Source organism: Eurosta solidaginis, unplaced genomic scaffold (assembly GCF_040869045.1).
Source record: "Eurosta solidaginis isolate ZX-2024a unplaced genomic scaffold, ASM4086904v1 ctg00001699.1, whole genome shotgun sequence".
NCBI lineage: Eukaryota > Metazoa > Arthropoda > Insecta > Diptera > Tephritidae > Eurosta > Eurosta solidaginis.
The window spans coordinates 23,626-47,866 of NW_027137241.1; the positions used below are offsets into that span (position 1 = coordinate 23,626).

Below are 24,241 nucleotides of genomic sequence, written 5' to 3' on the forward strand. Positions count from 1 at the left end.
ATAAGTTAAGGAGCCCAAGGACTAGGGCTCCAAAAAGTTAAAGTTGGGGGCCACCACGCGGCCCCATTGCAACCTGTAAAGATCCAAATAAAAATAGTCTTTAGTCCGCCATTTTACCATTTATTTCCGTTCAATGTCAAAAACAGACCGACTTTATCATTAACTTAAACTAAGCTCTAAGCTTCTACATTAGTCTAAGTGATTTCATAATTGCTGACACTGCACTTCCCACGATTGGCCAAAATAATATTTTATCGCTTGCGTGGCGAATCACACGACTTGCATTTTGTCCGCATATCATATCGCTTACGCTGCAGTTCCCATGGATTGCATTTTGTCTGCTTACGCAATATGATATCGGATCAATTACCTACCTTGGCTTTGCTTGTGTTTGCTGAAGTGTGGTGTCAGCACATTCTTACAAGTAAGTGTGTCTGCCCCCTTGTTAAGTACCACCCCTTTAAACATCTGCGTCCCGCAGATGAGCTCCTTTTTCAGAAGGATCCTTTGCATGGCTTGGCTGGTCCTGATCTTTGGTCTGATTTAGTCTAGGAAAGTTGATTTTAGTAGTGAGTTTTCTCCAGATAATGTAGCATACGGCTGCCAGAATGGCCAAGGCAAGAGCGTCAAAAATTAGTGAAAAGTGAAAATTATTGCCAAGTTGTTTAAGCTGATTAATATTTTCCATGCTCAGGCCGTGAATATAGTTAAGGTTCAATTTTAATCCTTCGATCGTGATGTTTACCAAGGGCGGTGTCAGGGCCTGCGCTGTGGGTACTGATCTGCTGGTGAATGTTTGATTTCCCACCGTGACTGTTTCGTTGTTCAAAATAATGACGTACGTTCCATTTAGGGTTGTGGAGTAGTTCCTCCCTTGTAATAGGCCTTCAAAGTTTGTAACAAATATTGTTGAGTCTGTGATCATCTCGACGGTTTTGGTGTTGTCTGGTTCAAAGCGGCATTTGGCATCGCCACCTTTAAGTAGCCTAGCTAGGCACCCGTTTTCCCGAAGTTTAGTCAGGGATTTGGGAGAACAAATTGTTGTATTGCTGATCGAAGGCCAATCCTCGTTCACCCAGAACGTTTCAACTTCGTTTATTAGCATTTTTTTATAGCTGAGGTCAACGTGTTGTCCTTTTATAACAGCGGCCCGTGTTATTAGGAGTCGGTAGCCATCTGGTTTTACCTTTGGCATTGAGAGTACGTACAAAAGTGTGCTACCGTTTGAATACACGGAGGCCGACCCATACTCTATGGCTTCAATGGTGTTCTGATATGGTAGGGAATCTTCCTCAATTATGAGCCTTCCAATCTCGTCTCGATCAAGAAGATTTGTGTTGATTACGCCAGATTTCGCCATTTGGCACGCTTGGACGACTTCTGACACCTGTTCCTTCAAGATAAGGACTTTGCTTAGGTAAAGAAGTTCGATATTCTCCTCGCTAATGTTTTTGCTTATAGCGTTAATGTGGAGCATCGCTTCGTTTGCTTTCTCGATTGCCTCGCGGGTACCGTTGAATAGTTTTTCGTTGACCCGGTACTGGTGATTGTTGTTTATTATCACGTCATTCATGCTTCGAAGAATATAGTCCCAATCCGCTGCATCTGGAGAACCAGCTATCCACTTCCATGCAGAACCAATCCAGTCAATGGAACGTACCCTTCGTGATTTGCTTATTTGTAGTTCGTCGAGACGCTGCTTAGTTTGATTTAGGTGGAATTGTAACACAGTCCGCACAGCTCTGCTTGTAATCGTGCTCTGTTGACTCCATCAATTTGACCAAAGCCGTGTTGAAGTAGTTTAGGTCGACCAGATGGACTAAACTGAAGTGTCCGTTCAGGAGCCAACCACGCCCGTGCTCAATAGTTACCAGTGGAGAGCCATAATTGTAGATGTTGAGGCCGTACACGCCAGATATTAAAAATAAACTGTAGTCCATTATGGAGAGAAAAAAAACTCATTAGTGTTGGTAAGATTAGTATTGACCATTTTTTGTTTTTAGGCACTTTTATTATTTATCCCAGGGACGGTGAACTAACAATAAATGGTTACATAATGTAAATCTTGTTTTCTTTTGTTTTTTTTCTTTTATTATTACTATTTAAAGAACATTCTATTGTATAATAAAAAAAATCTTTCCACACTAAGGGAGAAATTAAATTTTTTGTGTGCTTTTTTGAATTGAACTGCAATTTATTTATGTGTTTTTGTTGGGTTTAAATGTATTCCTATATCCTACCACCGTCCCCGGCTACCCATCGTGGTACTTGGAAGGTCCACAGGATCCAAGAGCATGGATATGAAAGGGAGGTAGTTTGTAATTCTTTACTTTTGTTTGAAAGGTAGCGTTAAAGGTTACTACCCTTGAATCCTGCCGCCTTACAAAAACTCTTGGTAAAGAAGCTGAGGAAAGAGGATAATATTTCTAAGAATTACTGAAATGTTTCTTCTCTACTCCCTTCTTTAAAATTTTTTATATTTTTTTATTTTTTTTTTTTTTTGTTTTGTCTAATTTGTCTTTTTTAGTAAGCGCATAATTAGTTTTTTGTTGTGGGAAGATTTCTTCTTAAGAAAAAAAAAATTATTTTTTATTTTGCCTCTTTTATTAAGCGTGTAATTAATTTCTTGTGGGCAGATATTGCTTCATTAAAATTTTTTAAACGAAAAATCGTTTCCTCTGTTTTTTTTTTTTGTATTTTTGTATTTTTGTTTTGTGTTTTTTTTTTGTTTGCAATATTTTATGTTGCTTCTTTAATCGCTTATGTGGTTTGTTATAGAAAAGATCTTTGATCTTGAAATTTGGCGGACGCCTTTTTGCGTCGTCTATGCTATAGAATTTCAAATCTTTGTGGTCCCTTATTGGGACATCTTTTTGTTGTTGACTTCCCGTGGTGACCATATTATATATTTTTTTTATATCTTATGTTGGCGTATTTTTTATCTGCGCTTTATGAATCCTTTTGCCAGTGTCTGTGAGCAATGTCACTGTATTGTCCTTACCAACCGTTTCCTTTTTGTAAAGTGCCTTTTGTTTTGATTTTATCTGTTTATCCCTGACATAAATCTCATCTCCTGGCCTAAATTCTTTAGCTCCTTTCCTTTTTTTATTCAATTGGAGATTACTTAGCTCCTGGTTTCTCTTGATTTGTTCCTTGATCTCCTTGTGGACCCTACTTTTGAAGTTGGTTAGGCCTTGGTAGTTAATTCTTTCGGTTGTGTTAAAAAATATGTCGCTAGGCTTGCTCTTCGTTACAGAGTGTATTGTTGTGTTGTAACGATCGACAGCAATATACACCAATTCCTTTGGTCTAGCGTTATTAATTTCTTTCCGGGGGCACCGATAAATCTCAATAATGGTAGAGTGGAATTTTTCGATCTGGCCGTTTACTTCACTTCTTTGAATTGGAGTCTGATATAGTTCGATTCCCAAACCTCTTATGTAGTTACATACCAAGGGAGGGGATTTACTCTCATTGTCGGTGACTATCATTTTAGGAGTTGTGAAATAGTGTATTACTTTGGCTAGCTTAGCGCGGAGAGTGACGGATGCTTTATTTTTAATGTGAAAAAGCTTGGCAAATTTTGAAAATTTGTCTATGCAAGATAAAAATTTCTCCCCTTGAATTTCAAAAATGTCCACATTCACTATTTCGCATGGATATTTCGGCACTGGAGTCTCTTTTATCGGTGGTACTGCCGGATGCCTATCATATTTGTTAGCAAGGCAGGTTTCACAGTTAGAAGTGAAATTTTTTATCTTACTAGCCATTTTGGGAAAATAATACTTTTCCAAGATTTGTTCCCTATTTTCTTTTGAGTTTCTATGGGCCCTCCTATGTTCTGTCTCTATTATACCGCAAATCCTATCCTCGTTGGCCACATCCTCGACCACCCTCTGAGTTATCCTAATTTTGTATAAAAGGAAATATTCTATATATACTTCTTGAAGGAGTTGCAAGTAACTTTCTGAAATCTTTATTCCATTTATGAATGCTGGGTTTAGGCGTTCCTTCAAGGCTTCTGTTAAGCTGGCCTTTTCAATTATATCTAGTCTCACATAATGACGAGTGAATCCTGGATGTGGGTTTTCAGCACAAGACATTGCATTCCCCTCCGTAAAAATTATTTGGTTTCGAAAAACGTTCAAAGCGACTTCTACGTGTGGAATAAGGTCGGAAGAATCCTGTTCAGCACTGTGAGCTGTCCTCTCGTCACTTCTAGCTTCTGTTGGTGCATCGTTGGGTTCCGACGGTACTGTCAAATGGTTTGCCTGGCATGGAATTCTGGAGAGAGCATCCGCCACGACATTTGATTTACCAGGAGTGTAAATCAATTCGTGGTTATACTCTTCTATTCTAGCCTTCTACCTCTTCAACTTGGCGTTATAGTTTCGACTTCCTAACGCAAAAGTGAGAGGCTGGTGGTCAATGAAAATTCTAACTTTTTTCGCCCCATAGAGGTAGGATCTCAAGTTGTCTAGGGCCCAAACTATAGCCAACATTTCCTTCTCGTTTGTGGCATAGTTTTGCTCTGTTCTACTTAAAGATCTTGAGATGTAGGCAATGGGTCGATCTTTCCCTTTTTCTCCTTGGGATAGCACCCCACCAATGGCATAGTTTGAGGCGTCGGGAATGCGAGAATATCTGAGGAAACGAGTAGTTTTTTTAGGGTATCGAAGGCCTGAAGGGCCTCGAAATTCATTCTGATACGCACTCTTCTAGATTGGTTTGCCTTGACCTGCGAATTCTCACCGCGTGTAAGATTGGTCAAGGGTTTAGCAAATTTAGCGTAATCTCGAAAACACTTTCGGTAATACGACGTCATTCCCAAAAAGCTTGTTAGTTCCTTAAGCGTTTCTGGGGGTGAGAGGTTCTCTATAGCTTGGACCTATGAAGGATCTACATTCATCCCGTGGGATGTTATTACATATCACAGAAATTCTACTTCCGTTCTCATAAACTTCGTTTTTTCCAAATTAACTCTCAAATTAGCATCCGCAAGCCGTTTAAACACTATCTCTAAATTTACTAAATGTTCGTCGGTACTTTTTCCAAAGACAATAATGTCGTCGATATACACATAGCATATCCTCCCTGTATACTCTTTAAGGACGTCATCAATCATTCGCTGGAATATAGCCGGAGCGTTTTTTAACCCAAAAGGTAATCTCAGGAATTCGTACTTTCCATTCATGGTTGAAAACGCCGTTTTGGGTATATCTGTTTCTTTCATTGTGATTTGATGAAAGCCTGAGGTCAGATCTATGGTTGTGAAATATTTTGCGTTCCCTAAACTGGTCAGCGTTGCATTAATATCTGGAATAGAATAGGCGTCCGGCACGGTGACTGCATTCAGACATTTGAAGTCCACTACCATTCTATACTGCTTTTCACCAGAGGGTTTGGGTTTTTTCGGAACTACCCAAATAGGAGAATTGTACGGGCTTTTGGATGGTCGTATAATTCCTTCTTCAAGCAACTCAGTAATTTGTTTTTCTACCTCTTCCCTCATGTTTGCAGGATATGGGTAACTTTTCATGTATATGGGCTCATTCGTGGTAGTCTTTATCTCAGCTCGAACTGTGGTTTTAATATTTGTTTTGATGTTAAGTGGACCGAACAAATGAGAATATTTTTCTAGCATGGCTTTTAGGGTTGGGAGAATTGCGTCGGGTATATCGTCAGTTTCGAAAAAATTTTGGCTTCCTACGACTTTGTTTTTGAGCGGAATTCTTATATTGGGATCTATTGTAAGGACATGTTTTTTCCTGTCTATTACGGCACCCAGTTCTTTGAGGGTGTCATCGCCTATTATCCCATCAAACGAGCTTAAACCAGGAAGTGCGTAAAAGGTCACCATAGCTTCGTTACCAGCATTTTGGAAAAATCTCCCACTGATTTTTTTGTTTATTACTACAGGTCCTGCTACGGTGGTTACTGAGAAATGTGGATTGACTGGGACTGTATTAGTTGCCAATTCAGGTCTTATAAAATTTTTATTTGCCCCTGTGTCAACTAAGAACTTTAGGGCTACTTTGTTTGGTGTCAAACAAGTGAGGTAGGGTATACTGGATAGCGCGGTAGTCCTCATATGAAATAGGCTGGTGGCCCGTCCGCCATAAAATTTACCTGCTGGAAGTTGTCTTCTGTCGATTCAGCATACGCCGAAGGTCCGCTTTCTACATCTGCGCTGTTGGCCTCCATGTTGTAGAGCCTCTGCTGTTTGGGCATCTTTTCAATCGATGATGTAGGTCCCCTTTTAAAGGCGTTGTTATTCGTCGGTCGGTTCATGTAGTTCACCTGTCTGGTTTGAACTCTGTCGTCGACATCCATTCTTTCCGCAGGTTTTGGAGCTGCGGGTCTACCAGGAGGTGCGGTGTTCGTCCCTTGATTGCCTTGGAATCTGTTGTAGGATGACCGGCTATTCCCTTGAGTATTGTTCCGATTCGTCCAGTTGTATGTAGACCGTGAACGAGGAGGTAACGGTGGTCTCTGAGTAACTTGCGACAGGGTATTGGTGGGGAAAACTACTCTATTTGGAGTGTTTGCATGGACTATTGTGTTCCTTAACGTTAGGTTCTGGATGTCAAGGCAGGCCGAGTACGCTTCTGGCAGTGTTTTTGGCTTCTGCACTATAAGCATACGCGACAATTCTGGACTGAGACCCCGTATGAAAACATCGAGTGCCCTGTTACGGTATGTTTCCACAAGGACCGACACGGTTTCCTGGCTATAGTCATCGCACTTGATTTTGTTCACTATTAGAGACAACTGATGATTGACCGTTGCGTAGAAATCATCTAGTTTTGAACCTGTCTGAGCTAGCTGATTCAGTTGGTGCTCTAAAGTCCTAATGTCCCTTTTGTCTGCGTAATGCAGCGATAATACCCTTTTTATTTCTACCCAATCGTTATCGAAAACATTATACGCTACCAGTGCTGGCATCGGCAAAGCCACGGATTTTCTGCCTAATATGTTGCAGGATGGCACGATACAGGGGCCTTTCCTTGACGATATCGTAGTCCGACAGAATTCCTTCAACGCTGTGAACCCATGAGATGTATTAAAAAAGGCTGCCTTCAAAAACTTGCAGCTCCTTCACGCATCGGGAAGTCTGCCAATATCCTTTAGGTCTTGCTGCGACAGTGGTGTTCGAACCGCTGCCAATACCCCCTGTGGCTGCGCCACCCTGTTCTACTCGTCCCAATCGCTCATCGATTCTGGCAAGATTTTGTTCTAAACTCGCGTTATTGCATTCAATTTCCCCTAGCCTAGAGTTCAGAGCAACACCGTTGCTTTCGATACCCCCAAGGCGTGTCTCAAGCCGCCTAATCTGCTCGAGGAGAGCACTGATGCCCCCATTAAGTTCATTAACTTTCGTGGCTAAAGCGTCCATTTCAGATTAAAAAAAAAAATTTAGTTTGAGATTAAAAAATATATTTTTAAATTTTAATTTGGCACACGGTGGCTTTAAAAATTGTTTTTATTTTTGTGTGTTACTTACTGGTGTTCGCGATCACCTGACGGGATAGTCCTTATAGCACAGACGATTTGTTTGTTTTTGTTTTAGTTTTAAGGTTGTCCTTACACTTTGACAGTTTTCTGCCAAGAAAAAAAGGACTTTAGTTACATTTGCGAAACTTTTACCGTGTTCTTATGGCAACGGCGACATGTACCAAGTTGGCGTTTCACAGTACATTAGTCTTTAAATAATTATGGTTTTGGTCAGGGGAGGCTGTGTCATTCCTTTTTAGTCGTCGACAATCAGATTGAAGGCAACCTACTAAGGCACAGTTGCTCCACAACGCTCTGGACATATTGAAAATCTTTAGCGTGTTCTTATGGGTACGCTGAAAGCATCGCAAGTAACGAGTGGCCGTTTCCAGTGTGAGCTGATGTGTACCCTGGAAACTCCACAAAAGGATAAGCCGGCCCAAGTGTGTTCTTATGTGTACGCTCGGGTTAACTTTTAAAGCCGGCCCAAGTGTGTTCTTATGTGTACGCTCGGGTTAACTTTTTCAGAAGGAAATTTTTGCCGTATCCTGAAGGGAGCGGCAAGTTGCATATTGCAAAAAAAAAAAAAATGTGTGTGTACATGACACGGTCACAGGAATCGTTAACAATTTTTCGGCCTTTGGTATGGTGAGGTCCGTCCTAGAAGTATAGGTATACGGGCTCACCCAGAAAGTGTGATTATACGTGCACTTGGAATAGCAATAGTGGGGCCGTAGGATAATTCACTTATAAAATGTTTCAATTTTCGTGTTGAATTTTATTCGCGCGCCAGAGGATCTTAGGGGTCACAGGCTCGCTTCTTTTGATATTATTCCTGTATAGCCCTTTGAGGGCTTTTAGGATTGGACGTAGTAATTTATTGCGTGTAGCATCACTTTTCACTCAACTTTTTGTTATTCACTTGTTTTTTTTATTATTCGTTTTACCTCTCCTGGGGAGAGGAGCTTTTATACCCTGGAGGGTTCCGAAGGGAATCGCAGAGTTAAGCTATCGTTATAACCGGAGGGGCCCCTCGAAGGTGAATCTCGGTTTTGGTATTTTCGTTATTGGCTGTACAAGCCTTAAATTATCTAAGCTGAGGTCTTGCCTCTCTATATATTTTTTTATTCTTTTATCGGTAAAATTTCTATTATTTTTTTTCTTAGCACTCCACTATCACTATCACTTTGTCACTAATCACTATGGACCTCACATTTAAGGAGGTCCTTCTTGAAGGACCCACTTACCGGTGGGTCCCTGCTCGGGCGCCAGTTAAGGAGCCCAAGGACTAGGGCTCCAAAAAGTTAAAGTTGGGGCCGCCCGCGGCCCCATTGCAACCTGTAAAGATCTAAATAAAAATAGTCTTTAGTCCGCTTAATAATATTTACGATTTATTTTCGTTCAATGTCAAAAACAGACTGACTTTATCATTAACTTAAACTAAGCTCTAAGCTTCTACATTAATCTAAGTGATTTCATAATTGCTGACACTGCACTTCCCACGATTGGCTAAAATAATATTTTATCGCTTGCGTGGCGAATCACACGACTTGCATTTTGTCCGCATATCATATCGCTTATGCTGCAGTTCCCATGGATTGCATTTTGTCTTCTTACGCAATATGATATCGGATCAATTACCTACGTTGGCTTTGCTTATGTTTGTTGAAGTGTGGTGTCAGCACTTTCTTACAAGTAAGTGTGTCTGCCCCCTTGTTAAGTTATATATAAGATAAAGAGAATGATATTGAGGGATTCTTATGATCCTCATAAAACCAGGTTATATTCCGACAGTATTTTCAATTCAATATAAAAAAAAAATGATAAAAAAATTTTAAGGACTACCTTTATATAAATGGACCAAAAAATAGAAGGCAATTTTTCATTTAATACAGACATAGTTTTGTTGAATTTTGTCTAAAAAACTTTAACAATAGCTCTCGTAAAATAATTTTGGATTTTAAAATTATAAAGGTAGAGCGCAATCTTTCAATTTAAGGCAAACCATGTACTTGGGATTAACAAATTGATTATTTAAAATTTAAACACGCACTCCACCTTTATAATTTTAAATCCCAAAATTCTTTTACAAGAGTTATTGTTTAGGCCCAATGCCTAACTTTTATCTGATTGACGGCGCCCCTCCCTAACGTTTTAATAATATTTCCAGCTACCCACACTCACGCCGCATTTGTGTGCATGCATGCACATGCATGCGTTTCATACGCATGCACGTGTGTGTGCGGGTTGTCAGCACCCATGCACGTATATGTGGGGGCTGTTGTGTGTGTGGCTTTTTTTCCCCTCCTTAATACCAGAGGACTTTTTCGCGGCTTAGCGGTTGTCCTCAACGGGATAACCGGTCTCTTTCTCGATTGACCGCCAACCAGCACACATCGCAAGGATCACCATCGTCACTTAAAACACCAAGGTAATATTGTAACCACAGTGTATATTTTCCTTCACTCTAAATTAAATATTATATTATAACGAGGAAATTCCTCTTTGTGTTCTTATTTATTTCTTTTGAGCGCACCATCCACTCCAAGATCGACCCTTGTGCGCCTACCCACTGCCGGTTTACGACGCACTCAGGCCGAACATTGGTCCTCCTCACCAGGAACTAAAAGCGCCTCTTTATATATACAGTCCACAACACAGCACATTTGCGTACTATAAAATTTGCCAATTTTGCCTACAAAAAATTTATTGGCCGAAGCATATCCCAGCAGAACATAACAAAGAAGTTTGGAAGTTACATATTATACAACACGATATTAGCAGCCGAAAATTGACAAGGAAAAAGTTGGAGTTTATTGTACATAGGTGACCAGAGCCACAGCATATTCGCCAACCACAGCACAGCACAATCAAATTTTCTGGCACAAAAACCAATAAGAAGTAAGTGTTATATTTCTTGCCACTTTTTTTTGAGTGTTATTTTTTTTTTTGCAAAATAAATAAAAAAAAAACAAAAAAAAGACCCGTGTAGTGCGCGAAAAAATTAAAATCAAAAAAGAAGTGAAAAAGTGAAGTTATTTAGTGAGCACCAATTTTTTCTTTCCAATTTCAAAAATTAACTCACTTGGTTTATTAAGTTTATTTCGATCCTTGTGATTATCTGGTCTATCCCCCCACCAGTGGTAAGGTTTTCCAGACACAACACAAGGAAGAGGTTAACCTAACCTCACTTTCCGCACAATACCGAATAAGTTTGTTGTTGTTTTTTTGGCACATCACAAACACATTAATTCCAATTAAATTAATTCAGGCGCTCACTTCTTGTAAAAAATTTATTTCTTTCTTCACTTTTTTTCTGGTTATTTTTCGATTTTCATTAGCAATATCGCACGCACTTTGTCATTTGTTCACAATACACTCATTTATCTGTGGACGTGGCGAGTGGTCCCCCCTTTTGTTGTTGCTACTGAGACAGAAAAGTTCAAAAATAAACCCTTTTGGTTGTCGCTGCTGTGACAAAAAGTCCATAAAATAAACCCTTTTCGTTGTCGCTACCAAGACAAAAAGTCTGCAATATAAAAATAAATAATAAAGCGTTGAGTCTCAATAGTGTTTATTTACTGGGCAGGTATTTTTTACTCTAAAGCGTTCTATTTCTCTATTCGGCAATTTTCTCGTTAATAAATGTAAATAAAACAATGGAAACCTACATCCGTTTAGCAGAATCAATCGCAGAGTTTGATAAAGATTACAGCCTTATTCCGGAGAGCGACCATAGCAAACACACCCTTGCAATACAGCAGGAAGAGTTGCGGCTCTTGTGGAAGAAGGTAAAGTCTGCGTTTGATTCGCTATTGGGATCTGATGAGGTGTCAGCGGATGACGTTATGGCGATCAGAAAGAAACAAAAGGCAGCATACGCAATCTACGTGCGATGTTCAGCGTCTATATCTGCTGAGGCAGAAAAATACAAGAAGGATGAAAAGAACGTCAACCCTGAGCAAGAACCTCATGGGCATAAAATTCGCCTCCCTGCTTGCGACACGGAAGTTTTTAAAGGGGATTATCTGTCTTGGCCAACTTTTCGCGACCTTTTCACGGCAATTTATATAAACAATTCTAGTTTGAAAGGGGTGGAAAAGTTATTCCATCTCAACAACAAAACGCAGGGCGAAGCAAAAGATATCGTAAAAAAATGCCCTCTCACAAATGAAGGTTTCGAGATGGCCTGGAAAAACTTGTGTGAAAGATACGAAAACAAACGTATCTTAGTTAACACACAACTACAAATTTTATTTAACTTAAAAAAGGTAGAAAGTGAGTGTGGCAGTTCAATAAAAAAGCTGCAAAATGATATAAATAATTGTATTTCGTCCCTCAAATGCCACAAAATTGACACTTCCAATTGGGATGCAATCCTGACCTATCTATGCTCAACCAAGTTACCAGAGAGCACGCTGGCTCTTTGGGAGCAAAGTATAGACCATAAAATGGACATATCCAAGTGGGAGGATATGGATAAATTCCTGTCTAATCGGTTTCAGACACTTGAAACAGTGTCTGGTTTTACAGGGCATGCCACTTCGAAAGTGCAAAAACCAAACGCGTCGCGACAATCAACGGAAACCCCTACGAAAAGACTTGGTGCTTTTCAAACGAAAGTATCCAAGCAAACAATAAAATCAATTTGTAAAATGTGTAAATCCCCTGAACACAGATTACGCAACTGTTCACGCTTCTGCGACTTAACCCCAATAGAAAGGATTAAATTTATAAAATCCACAAGTGGCTGCCTGAATTGCTTATCCCCAGGACACACCGTGACGAAGTGCACCAGTTCCTACAACTGTTCCAAATGCCACTCTCGTCACCACACGCTCCTGCATGCGGATACATCTCAGCACACGGCTGTACGCAATCCTTTCAAAGATGCGGATAATAGCCCAACAACTTCGGCACAGGCGCGACAATCTGCGAACCAGAATGTAAAATCCTGTCATGCCAATTCCAGCACAGGCGTGCTATTAGGAACTGCTCGCGTACACATTCGCCATAATGGTACCGACTTCTCCGCACGGGCATTAATTGATTCAGGGTCTGAATGTTCCTTTATAACTGAAAGACTGAAACGCAGAATCAATTTGCCAGCGAGAAAAATGCATGCCCAAGTTTCAGGCATCACAAATTCGGTGTCGGCTCAGGTGAAAGAAGCATCCAAAATTGAATTACGTTCACCAGTGGATGCCTGCTTCAGCCTGACTACACCCGTTCTAGTCCTAGCCAAACTCACTGGGAATCTTCCATCCTGCCATATCAACGTCATGACTATGCAGGCATTCCCAGACTTGGTTTTGGCAGACAAGAGGTTCTACATCAACGAAGATGTAGACCTCATACTTGGAGGAGACATATATCCCCAAATTATACTGAGCGGTCTGAAAAAGAATGTACTAAATACACTTTTGGCCCAAGAGACAGTGTTCGGTTGGATACTAACCGGTCGCACCGAATCACCGAGTCCAACGAAGAGCATCATGTCATTCTACAACGAGGTTGCGTTGGACAACCAATTAAAAGCTTTCTGGGAGGTAGAAAATGTTCCCAAAAACAAAATGCTTAATGAAGAAGAAAGGTATTGTGAACAATTATTTAAGGACACAACAAAACGTGATGAAAGTGGAAGATATACAGTCTCGCTACCATTCAGGCAGGATTACCCTGAGAAGATTGCATTAGGACCGTCTCTAAAGCGCGCATGTTCACAATTCTTCAGAAATGAGGGGCGATTACTGAAAAACCAAGAGTTAGGGAAAGAGTATGTTCAGGTGTTATCCGAATACGAAACGCTTGGACATATGAGAAAAATTAAAAATAATGTACCATCCGACGATTCGGATAATTATTTCCTGCCCCACCACGCCGTTGTAAAGGCGGAAAGTACCACTACCAAGGTGCGCGTCGTCTTCAACGCGTCAAGTCCTACAGCAAATGGCATTAGTCTAAACGACATACTCCACCCAGGTCCAGTACTCCAAGCAGACTTGCCTATTTTAATTTTACGTTGGCGACTGTATCGCTTTGTCTTTAATAGTGACATCGAAAAGATGTATAGGCAAATTTGGGTGAACGAAAATCACACCAAATTTCAACGGATTGTCCATCGAACATCCCCCAACGAACCCATCAGTCTTTACGAACTAAAGACTGTCACCTTTGGTGTAAACTGCGCCCCCTACCTCGCGATACGGTCACTTCTACAATTGGCTGATGATGTAGAAAATACGCACCCAATAGCATCGGGTATATTACGAGAAAGTATGTATGTCGACGACGTTTTATCTGGAGGACATACAATAGCGTCAACCATCAAAGCAAGGAACGAGATTCGCGAAGCATTACACTCAGCTGGCTTTCCATTGCGCAAGTGGACATCCAATTGTGAGGAAATCCTTCAGGACATCCCCAAAACGGATTTGCTCAGCGAGGACTTCCTAGCGTTTGAAGAGGCTAGCTCGGTGAAGGCACTCGGAATACGATGGAACGCGCATTCAGACATGTTTTACTTCACCGCAGGAGTTTTAGAGAATGGCGAGAACATCACCAAACGCGCAATCCTATCCGCTATAGCCAAACTTTTCGACCCTTTAGGCTGGCTTGCACCAATGGTCATAGTAGCAAAAATACTAATGCAGAACATCTGGTTAGAGGGCACCGGGTGGGATGAACCTGTCTCCCCAACTACCTTAGAACGGTGGGAAACTTTCACCCAACACTATAACGAAATAGATAACATTAGGATACCGCGATGGGTAAATTTTACGCCCGAGGACGACATCGAAATACATGGTTTTTGCGATGCATCGGAAAAGGCATATGCAGCAGCAATCTACATGCGCGTAAAAAGGGACGATAAAATTTTCACAAATCTCTTGCTAGCCAAAACCCGAGTAGCCCCAGTGAAAACCATCTCACTACCACGTTTAGAACTTTGCGGCGCCGTGCTGCTCGCAGAAATCATGGAATCAATATTCCGAAATATTCATTTGGGACCAGTAAAAGTTCACCTCTGGACGGATTCAACCATCGTACTCGCATGGATACGCAAGCCGCCCTGTACTTGGTCAACCTTCGTCGCACATCGAATCACCAAGATCCTCGATATGGTCGGTAACAAGGACTGGCTTCACGTTGACTCGGAATCTAACCCAGCGGATTTAGGGAGCAGAGGACAACTAGCGTCAGATTTGGTCAACAATTCGTTGTGGTGGCAGGGTCCTTCTTGGCTACAAGAAGACAATTCTCACTGGCCAGCACAAGATGCCGATTACAACACGTCCGTTGAGGAAAAGAGGGCACAATCGTATGCCACGACAAGGGTAGATCATACAGATATTCTTGAACGATTTTCAGATTTGCCACGAGCTTTGAGAGTCTTATCTTATGTTAGGAGATTCTATAAAAGAACGCATCCTAAAACCAAAGCAGTGTTCCAAGAAAAGTCGTGCATAATCTCAGCCGATGAGATTAAGGCAACGACTCAAGCATTAATACGAGTCTGCCAGAAACAATTTTACGGGACAGAATATTTAAAATTAAGAAATAGGGAACCTATCGATCGCAAGAGTGAAATACTGTCCCTAAATCCATATATCGACAAAGATGATATTATTAGAACAGGGGGGCGTCTAGGGGCTTCAAAGGACATGTCATACAATGAGCGTCATCCGATCATCTTGCCGTACAATTGTAGGCTGTCTCGCCTTACAGTTATGATGGCTCATCATGACTCCCTTCATGGCGAGAACCAGCTCATGCTCCGTCTTATCCGAACCCAATACTGGATACCGAATGTCAAGACCATGATCAGAGCCATCATCCACAATTGCAAAACCTGCATTATTCACCGAAAGCAGGCACAGTCCCAACTTATGGGGACCCTTCCCTGCGAGCGGACTACTTTTACCCGCGCGTTCACCAATACCGGGGTAGACTTTGCGGGGCCTTTCGACATCAAAAGCTACCGCGGTAGGGGATGTCGACTGTCAAAAGGCTACGTATGCCTGTTCGTCTGTTTTTCCACTAAGGCCATCCACTTAGAAGCCACTAGTGACCTTAGTACCCCAGGCTTCCTCGCGGCCTTTTCGCGTTTTATCGCGAGAAGAGGATGTCCGAAGAACATCTACTCCGACAATGGTACGAACTTTGTCGGAGCTTCCAGATCTCTACGATCGGAATTCAAAGCCTTCCTGGCAGAGAGCCGAGACAAAACAGTCTCCAAGTATAGCCATCAAGCATTAACTTGGCATTTTATTCCCGCTGGCGCTCCACATATGGGCGGCTTGTGGGAGGCGGGGGTGAAGAGCTTCAAAAGCCACTTCAAGAAGATCGCATCTCCCCATAAGTACACCATGGAGGAGTTCCAAACCATTTTGTGCAGGATTGAGGCGTGCCTCAACTCGCGCCCACTCAGCCCAGGGTCGAATGACCCAACGGATCTGGAACCACTAACCCCAGGACATTTCCTAACGGGCAGCCACCTACTGGCTCCGCCAGAACCAGATGCTAGTGAGAGCTCTGCCTCGATGATAAATCGGTGGCAGAAACTCAAAGCCCTCCATCATACTTTCTGCAAGAGATGGAAGGTGGAATATCTATCCGAACTTCAAAAACGAGTGAAGTGGAAGCATCCCAAAGAAAACATACAAGTGGGAGATCTCGCCGTCCTCAAAGAGGACAACTTATCTCCCAACGAATGGAGGTTAGGTAGAGTCGTCAACGTACACCCCGGCGAAGATAACCGAGTACGTGTAGTCGACCTCATAACCGAGAAGGGTCAAGTCAGACGACCTTTGGTCAAACTGATCCTTCTCCCTACGGAAATCGAGTGTAGGAGGACCACGAGTTCCTCCTAACAATCCGTCCGTTCCTCCACATACCTCCTGTCAGAAAATTCAACCCCAGCTCTCGTTCACCCGGAACGAGGCCAACCAACAACCCTAATGCAGATCCGCATCTGCCACAAAATACTTATTTTCAATGTCCAAAATCAAACCCCAATTCACTCACTCCCCAGAGCGAGGACACCAGAACCCTAACGCAGATCCATGATCTGCCACATAATGCATATGCACTCGTTCAAAGGCACTCGGCCAACAGAATTTACGAAAATTCATCCCATCACCCAAAACCTTTTGAAAAAAAAAAAGAAAAACAGAATTTCTTCTACTCATAAATTTCGAGTTTTCCAATGAAAAAATCGAAAAATTAGCAAAAACAAAAACTTTTGTGAAAGAAGGACTGGCAACAAATTATAAAACAAGTTAAAATGCAAACCTAGATGCTTATACATATCGGACGATGTGAGCATCTACATTAGTAGCAAGTCAAGTTCTAAACTCACCCTCTTTTTGTTCGTTGATTGATAGTTGCGTGCTGTGACTGGATGTGAACTCGTTCCACCACCAGATAAGTTCGGTACTTCCTGATCCATAATTTCATCAGGTTTCACTGGTTTCATAACGTCCGCAATGAATTGTGGATGCATATAAGCGTAACGTCTTTTATTGTGAAGCACACGACACCTAAATTTATGGAAAATGAAATATGAGGTTTTCCATCACACATATTCATTGATATAAATACGGTTCATATCGTCTATGAAAGCTCGAACCACATATAAAAGTTTTCTACCATAGATGGGCCTTAATAACAAAAAGTGAAAATAATCCCATAGCCCGGTAGTAAGCCGACAGTCTTGGAGGCGACAGTCTTGGTCCGAGCTTTCACCGACGATATATATTTTAGGTTACAAATTCTACTAACCGTAAGCTATTATACTCTCGGTCAGGTCTACATTCAAGTTCTCTGTACGCTCAAGTTCAAAATCTTGTAATACTAAATAAACTAATATGCAATGATTTATGTTGTGCTAGGTTTACTATTTTTTAAGCGGCCGTTTCTATTAAATGAATATCCAATACAACTTAATATAAGGCTATGAGAAAAAATTATTTCTGTGCCGTCAAAGGAAATGTATAGAAAACTTTACCAATCGATTGTTTTATCTTTTCAAATGGAATATAAAAGCCTTTGTCAAATAAATCTCATCGCAGGCGTCGGTATTGAGGACATAAATAATATGAATATTGCATTCCCAAATTGGTCATAGTGTGCATAACACTTATGATATTCCAAACACCAATACTGGTCCCATGGTTCCATATAACGTGATCTTAATTGTACCTCCTGATATTCGCTACTATTCAGCGTCCTATTATTTTGTAATGTTTGATGAAAAATCTTTTTAATAAATCTATTCGCAAAAGCCCACCACCTAATGTTCTTTTACCTCCTGAAGATTGGTTTAAATTGCGTGAAAAAACACATTTCTTTACGTTTATGTTTGCCACAATCATAGCCAGAACACATTGGTCAATTCCAAAATGCTCTGATAAACTCCGAGCCATGCACCGTTCCACATTCTGTAGTTGATTTTCAACTAAAAAATACGCTATGAGCCATATCACGCAACTCATGAAGACTTGGAACTGCTCCACATCTTACCATATCACATTTGTTGGAGCCAATGGAATTGGTACAAATCTATATGATAGCATTGCATCTCGTTTCGGCAAATAAACTGGACCATCATTTTGTAATGTAAGTGACGAACTCACTAGCAACAGAAGTAATTCCCGGTCTATGGGATCCAAATCCCACCAACCTTCGGTACCAACCGCAGCACTATTACCAACAACGAGAGGAAAAAAAGAGGGAACCACAAAGTCCACTAAAGTCGTTTAAGCGCTGACCCAATGGTTGATTTTCCACCGACAATGTACAATCCGTAAAATCTAACATGCGCGTTGTACAAACTTCCAAAGCGGCATCTACCAAAGGAACACTTTTATACTACATAATATTTTTCACTGTCCTCAAACTTGTTATTTTATAATTATTTGTTAGCATTGAATACGTGGATGCAGTCCTAATTTCGACTAAATTTTCAATGTATTAAGTTGTTTAAAGTTTACAAAATTGTGAATAAAAATTTAAAAGAACAGAAACTAAGTTTACAGGTTTTTAACAGTGAGACAAATAGGTGCCTAACATAATGCTGCACATGAAAGGCTCTTTCGTTTTTGCTAAAACCTCACACTTGCATACTTCAACCAAGCGTTTCACTTACCACCAACTCCGCTCCGCCCAGTTGCTGCAACATACGTGGATCGATCATCCTCGCCATTTGTGGATTTAAGTTTGCCATTTGTGTGGGATTAACGTTCTTCGTCATGTCGCCCTGCCTGAATAAGCCCTTAACGCCGCCCATTGTTTTCACCACTGCTGCGAATTTGGTATAGTGGGCAATAAGATCGCGCACCTCCTTTTCGAGAACACCTGCACCTTGAGCCACTCGTACATAACTCGTCGGCTGTTTGGTGAACACCTTGACACCATCACGACTATCTAGTTCTCCATCCGACATACCATCCATCATGGTCATCATACGTTTAATGCGTGCCATTGATTCTTGTTCACCGACTTTGGTCAAGGAACCTTGTGAGAAACCAGGAATCGTGCCCATTATTTGAGAGAGTAGACCAATTTTCATGATGTTTTGAACTTGTTCATACATATCACGTATTGTAAATTGACCATGCTTAATCGTTTCCAGTAGCTCTTCATTTCCATCCTGTTTTAGTGCGTTGACCTTATCAATGAGGCCCTCGATATCGCCCATACCAAGTAGTTTACTAATGAATGGTTTTTGTTTGAACGGGTCCAGGTCATCAATATGCTCACCTGCTACTGCCGATAAAGCACCTCCACCTTTAGCATACCCATCATTTCAATATACTTCAGCGGCGTGTAGTCATTAAAGCCAACACGTGCACCGGTATCAAATTCATTAGAAACACATACCACATCACGTTGAATTAAAATCATTGCACAGCATATTCGTATCAAAACCTCAAATCGGTATCCCATCCCACCGAGAAAATTTAATCCCAAATCCGAACATGTGGAAGTGCAAATTCCTGACAGCAACAGCTATGTACCACAAAGACGTCTCAATAATATCTAATAAGGGTCCTCCTGATCGATGCACAACCATTATTATACCAGCGGTCATACATTCAACAATGCCAATTCAAAAATGTTCATTCCACATTGTGTGAATTCCTATTCCTGCGTTTTTGATACAACTGAAGAAGCTCTTGAAAATTAACCTTTACGTTAAATTCCACCGAGCTTCCTAACATAGCTTGCAACTGAAGAGGGTGACCTTTTCTGGCCGGAATTGACCTATAGATATGATTACAATCTTATCTGGACTTTCATTACTTCACATGGTGGATACACACGATGAGTCTTAAAAGGTACGCCCCATACATCGCGTATGTGATTTTCAGTCCATGTGGATTTTACCATTATCGTATCGGAGCATCGTCCAGCCCATTGTATATATTTGCAAAAATTCGATAGTATATAACCTTGAGCCAGGTGATGAATGGGCTTCTAACCACGCAGGCTTGATTGCTATGACAATATTCACGTCATTGAACACGCCGCAACAAAACCATACTTATTGTGGGATAATACACACAGCACCCGATCTTGCGGTTACCAATAAAACGGAACAAAGTCAACGTGAAAGTATAACCTGTGGTGTCTATATAAATATCAGGTGAAATACAGATACAATTTAGCTTCCACTAGACGTTTCAGATAAACGAAGCTTTATTTTGTTTGTCAATACATAATATATATATATTGTCGTATTTCGCCTGTAGGTGCTCGAACAGCACACCACAAAACTCGCTCGCCACCGCCCCCAGCATTGCAATATGGATGAAATATTCCTATATTCACAGGCCCATCACATGAATCTTTAAGTTTTGTTTGACAGCGCTGCAGCCAACTACGAAGGCTTAGCAAAAATATGGCAAACAGCACCGTAGCCGACACGAGTACCAGGAATATTGTTATAGCCATTAGTGTCAAAATTAAGAAATTAGGTTTCTATTTCCCCAAGTCAACTACGAGAGCGATATCGTATACCTTTGATTTCGTCGTAGCGACCCAAAAATATCACAAAAAAAAAAAAAAAAGAAAAAGGGTCGTTGGTATTCAGCTCCACGATATAAGTTCAGTGGGTTACGCCAAACTGTGTATTCGGGCAAGGAAAATGTGCCCAGTATGGCTCGGGTATAGTGCCGCTGCCGTCGCGTATTTCTACCAATAGCGAAAGCATTTGAAAAACATAAGGCATAAATTCCAATATGAAACAGAAAATAATGTTTCTTCAAAGGAGCTAACTGCTGCTGTTGTGCCAACGATTTTATTGCCAGTGATAGCATTTCAAAGAGATGCAGCCGTGATGAATTTTTGCAACCAAAACCTGCAAAGAAAAAAATCCATTAATAAATGTATAAGTGGACATCGCAAAAGTGTGACAACTGACAGCGCGGCCGACGCCGCAGTTGGAGCACCCCTTTTGAGATGCCGCCATCTAAAATTAGAACAAAATCCGATACAAAACAACCTTACCCAAGCGCTCCATGCCCCATGCCCATTCTCCACCTGAAAATAAAATAAAAGTAATTACTAATGAAAAAGAAAAAAAAATGATTTTATTTTTATAATAATAGAAAGAAAATATTACAGTTTACTTACCAACCTTACTCCGTCATGTGTAAAAAATGAAAGAATGAATCAACGGAACAAATCTTTCGATTAATCCCGTTGGCTTCAATTCAGAGGAATTTACATTCTATACAAGGGTGTGTATGAATGTGCACAGTTTTTTTTCTTTCCCTTGTTGCTAGTAAATATCTACCAGTGCACGGACCTTTTTTAAAAAAAGGCAAAAATGTTGGTAAACAGGAAATGAAAATAGCAGTAGAAGTTTAATGAAAACAATAACTACGGTTTATATTGGTAACCAAAAAGTTGCCAATTCATTGTAAAACAAACAACTCTCAAAATAAATCACATACCAAAACGTCTGACAACCGCAACAATATTCCAAAGTACCAAAATACTGCCACAAAATAACCAATTCGGCATGTAATCGTTTACGTAGAACCTTTTATTTTCGGTCAAATTATTAAAAAAAAAAAAAAAAAAAAAAAACTGGAAGAAAAAAATAGCGCAGAAAATATTCGCGTACTCAGACTATATTTATCTACTCAAAAAAAAAATTTATTTCCTGTTCAAGTTCTTCACAAATTTTTCAAAATTTACTGATTTGGTCAGTATCGCCTCCTAATGTTAGTTGGGTGGGCTCTGCAATTCAATACTTTAAAATTATCGCAGTATACGTTTTCAGTGCGAAAATACTGAAATATTGGTAGAATCTAAGTTTTGGTAGCAGAAGTAGTAGAAAATGAAAAATGGGTCAAAAAGGTTGGTCAAACTACCAATGCGGTAAAGTCCGTGCACTGACGGTCCATATACTTATACCAACGTATGTACACATACATGCCGAGTTTTAAATGTGCATTATATTAGGGATGCATAAAAAGATGCAAACGGGTACCCAAAAACCCGAGTCTGAGGAACCGGTAACGGAGCCAAATACCCTTCGGGAACCGTGCCGTTTGATAAAGGCCATCAATAAAACATGACTACAAGCGTACTTGGGGAAAAGTTGAAGAAATAAGTGAAGGGCAATACAAAAAAAAAAAAAAAAATGCTTCATTCCACAAATTTTTCTCTTCGTCCAAAACGAAGATTTTTTTATTTTTTCTTTACATCGCATACAATTTGCTGTCCAAACATTTTTTTTTTGTGTGGCGGGCAGGGAAGTTGTTGATTTTTAGCATCAACAACACTAATAACAGCGACTCAAAAGAACCCACGCTATACACTTTCTACCCGGTTCGGTACCAGAATGTGCGAACCGAAAAATCGTAAATGCTCATTTTTCTGCAGCACTAGTGTGCCCGTGGCTAACTAAAACGCTAGCGGGTGACACAAAATAAACGAAATAAGGCACTAAAGACCCAGGCACATAACGTGGGTTGAAAGAGGCCATGCACATGATGTGCGCCAAATACAAATATTTTTATACTGCTACAGATGTTTGCCCCCTACGCAAGCGCTACTAAAATATCCCAAATCTCAACAATACAATTAGGGACCACTCGCCCCTGCACTTTGACAATGACCCGACCCATTGAAACCTATTTCACTCCTTTCAGAAAAATGGGTCGTTTTGCCGCTTTAAAACGTAATGCTGCCACGAACGCAGCGCGTTATTCGTCGGAATGCTGAGTGTGTCTTGAGCGACACCCTATCCGCTTGTGCCCAGCCTTTCGGGCGAAAAGGCCAGAAGAGCGCCTCTACGTAACCATTCGCGAAAGCTACTGCGGAAATTGTCTGGCACCTGATCACCGCTCTAACGCGTGCCCGAGCCAAGGGCGATGCAAACGGTGCGGCGAGAAGCACCACACGATGCTGCACATCGCCTCGATCGACGAAGAGGAGCAGCTATTACAAGAAGCCCGCTCCAAGCCATGGAGCGTCCAAGTGGAAGAGGAGCTAGATTCACCCCGAGAGCGGATAGACGACTCCATATCGTTATATGCGTCGGACGCTGGAACGGAGACTGGACCTCTTCGTCCACACCAAAACCGAGATGCCAGCCGAACCGGAGCGGAGACGCGGTCTCTTCGCCCGACCATACCATCTACAGCCAAATCATTTCGACCACTTCTGCAGCACGAGAGGAAGCGGCTCCAACAAGGGACAGCGACAGCACAGCGCCATACATATAACGGCCGAGCGGAGACCCGGTCTCTTCGCCGGCAACCCAGGAACCCCCAACGGAGACGACATCCGCGCGACCGCAGAGCGGAGACAAGGCCTCTTCGCCTGCATCAACGACATCAGCCACAAGATCGCAGCCACGGAGGCAACACGCTGCAGCTCACCACCGTGTCCGCCTTCCGGTCAGGGCTTGTAGCCCAGCATTCAGCAGCCACCGCCACCATGATACCAACGGTAGCGATCACACCCACCGCGGTCGTGAAGATAGAAGCTGGGGGGCGGCTACACCTCGTCCGTGCCTTGATTGACGGATGCTCCCCCACCACCGTTATCGCAGATGAGCTAGCCCGGGAGCTCCAACTCCCTACCAGCACCATTGGCGGACAAGCAGGATGCCTACTACGCATACGAGGAAGACACGGCCAAAATAAACGAATTGTAACCCATGCGGCGGTCGTGTCCAATTTTCGGCGAATGGCCCCCACGACCAGCGTCGACAGCGCCATCGCATCCCCGTACGCACATCTCCGTCTGGCGGATCTACAGTTTTATTCATCTGCCCCGATCCGCCTCGTACTAGGGACAGACGTATATGCCGAAATAATGCTACCAGGGATTCTGCCCACCACGTTTGGCCCTTTGCTGGCTCAGAGTACCATCTTCGGTTGGGTACTCTCGGGCACAACCAAGGCCTAACATGAAAATGTTCGGTAACGACCGAAATCCATGAATTTTTACACTTTTTTTATTTTTTATTGAATTCACAATGGAGGTGTGCGTTTAAAATCTTGTATCATTACAATAAGTTCTTTTTTTTTTGAATTTTCTTCATACAAAATTCACAAGCATAGAATTTCCAACGAATTGGTAATAAACGGCAAGAAATATGAACACGTATATCTTCTTACTTCTTTTCGCAATCCCTAGCTCTAGGCAAACCTGGCTCACGCCTTACACCATAACGGGAAAATTGGTGAATGACCGAGGCAGCAGCAACCAAGCTCCCACCATT

The 24,241-nt window shown here is 41.6% G+C and overlaps 1 protein-coding gene and 1 pseudogene across 8 annotated transcripts; both read right to left on the reverse strand.

Moving 5' to 3' along the window:
* Window positions 1-143: 143 nt before the first annotated feature.
* On the reverse strand, window positions 144-22,709 carry LOC137236293 (signal recognition particle subunit SRP54-like). Of its 8 annotated transcripts, none has more exons than XM_067758841.1 (5): window positions 21,133-22,709; window positions 21,007-21,039; window positions 18,644-20,857; window positions 16,856-17,036; window positions 144-1,929 (listed from the first exon to the last, which is right to left on the reverse strand). In XM_067758841.1, the coding sequence occupies exon 5, from the start codon at window positions 1,571-1,573 to the stop codon at window positions 461-463; it is 1,113 nt and encodes a 370-aa protein (XP_067614942.1). In that variant the 5' UTR covers window positions 1,574-1,929; window positions 16,856-17,036; window positions 18,644-20,857; window positions 21,007-21,039; window positions 21,133-22,709; the 3' UTR covers window positions 144-460. The 8 variants fall into 8 exon arrangements, with proteins under 8 accessions (XP_067614942.1, XP_067614945.1, XP_067614941.1 ...); XM_067758844.1 differs by having other exon boundaries at window positions 21,002-21,039; XM_067758840.1 differs by having other exon boundaries at window positions 21,007-21,063.
* On the reverse strand, window positions 17,500-18,619 carry LOC137236294 (protein fuzzy-like; annotated as a pseudogene).
* Window positions 22,710-24,241: the final 1,532 nt, after the last annotated feature.

Bases quoted from the DNA above. Each gene is read 5' to 3' on its own strand.
- LOC137236293 (XM_067758841.1), bottom strand. From the start codon at position 1,573: ATGAATGACGTGATAATAAACAACAATCACCAGTACCGGGTCAACGAA.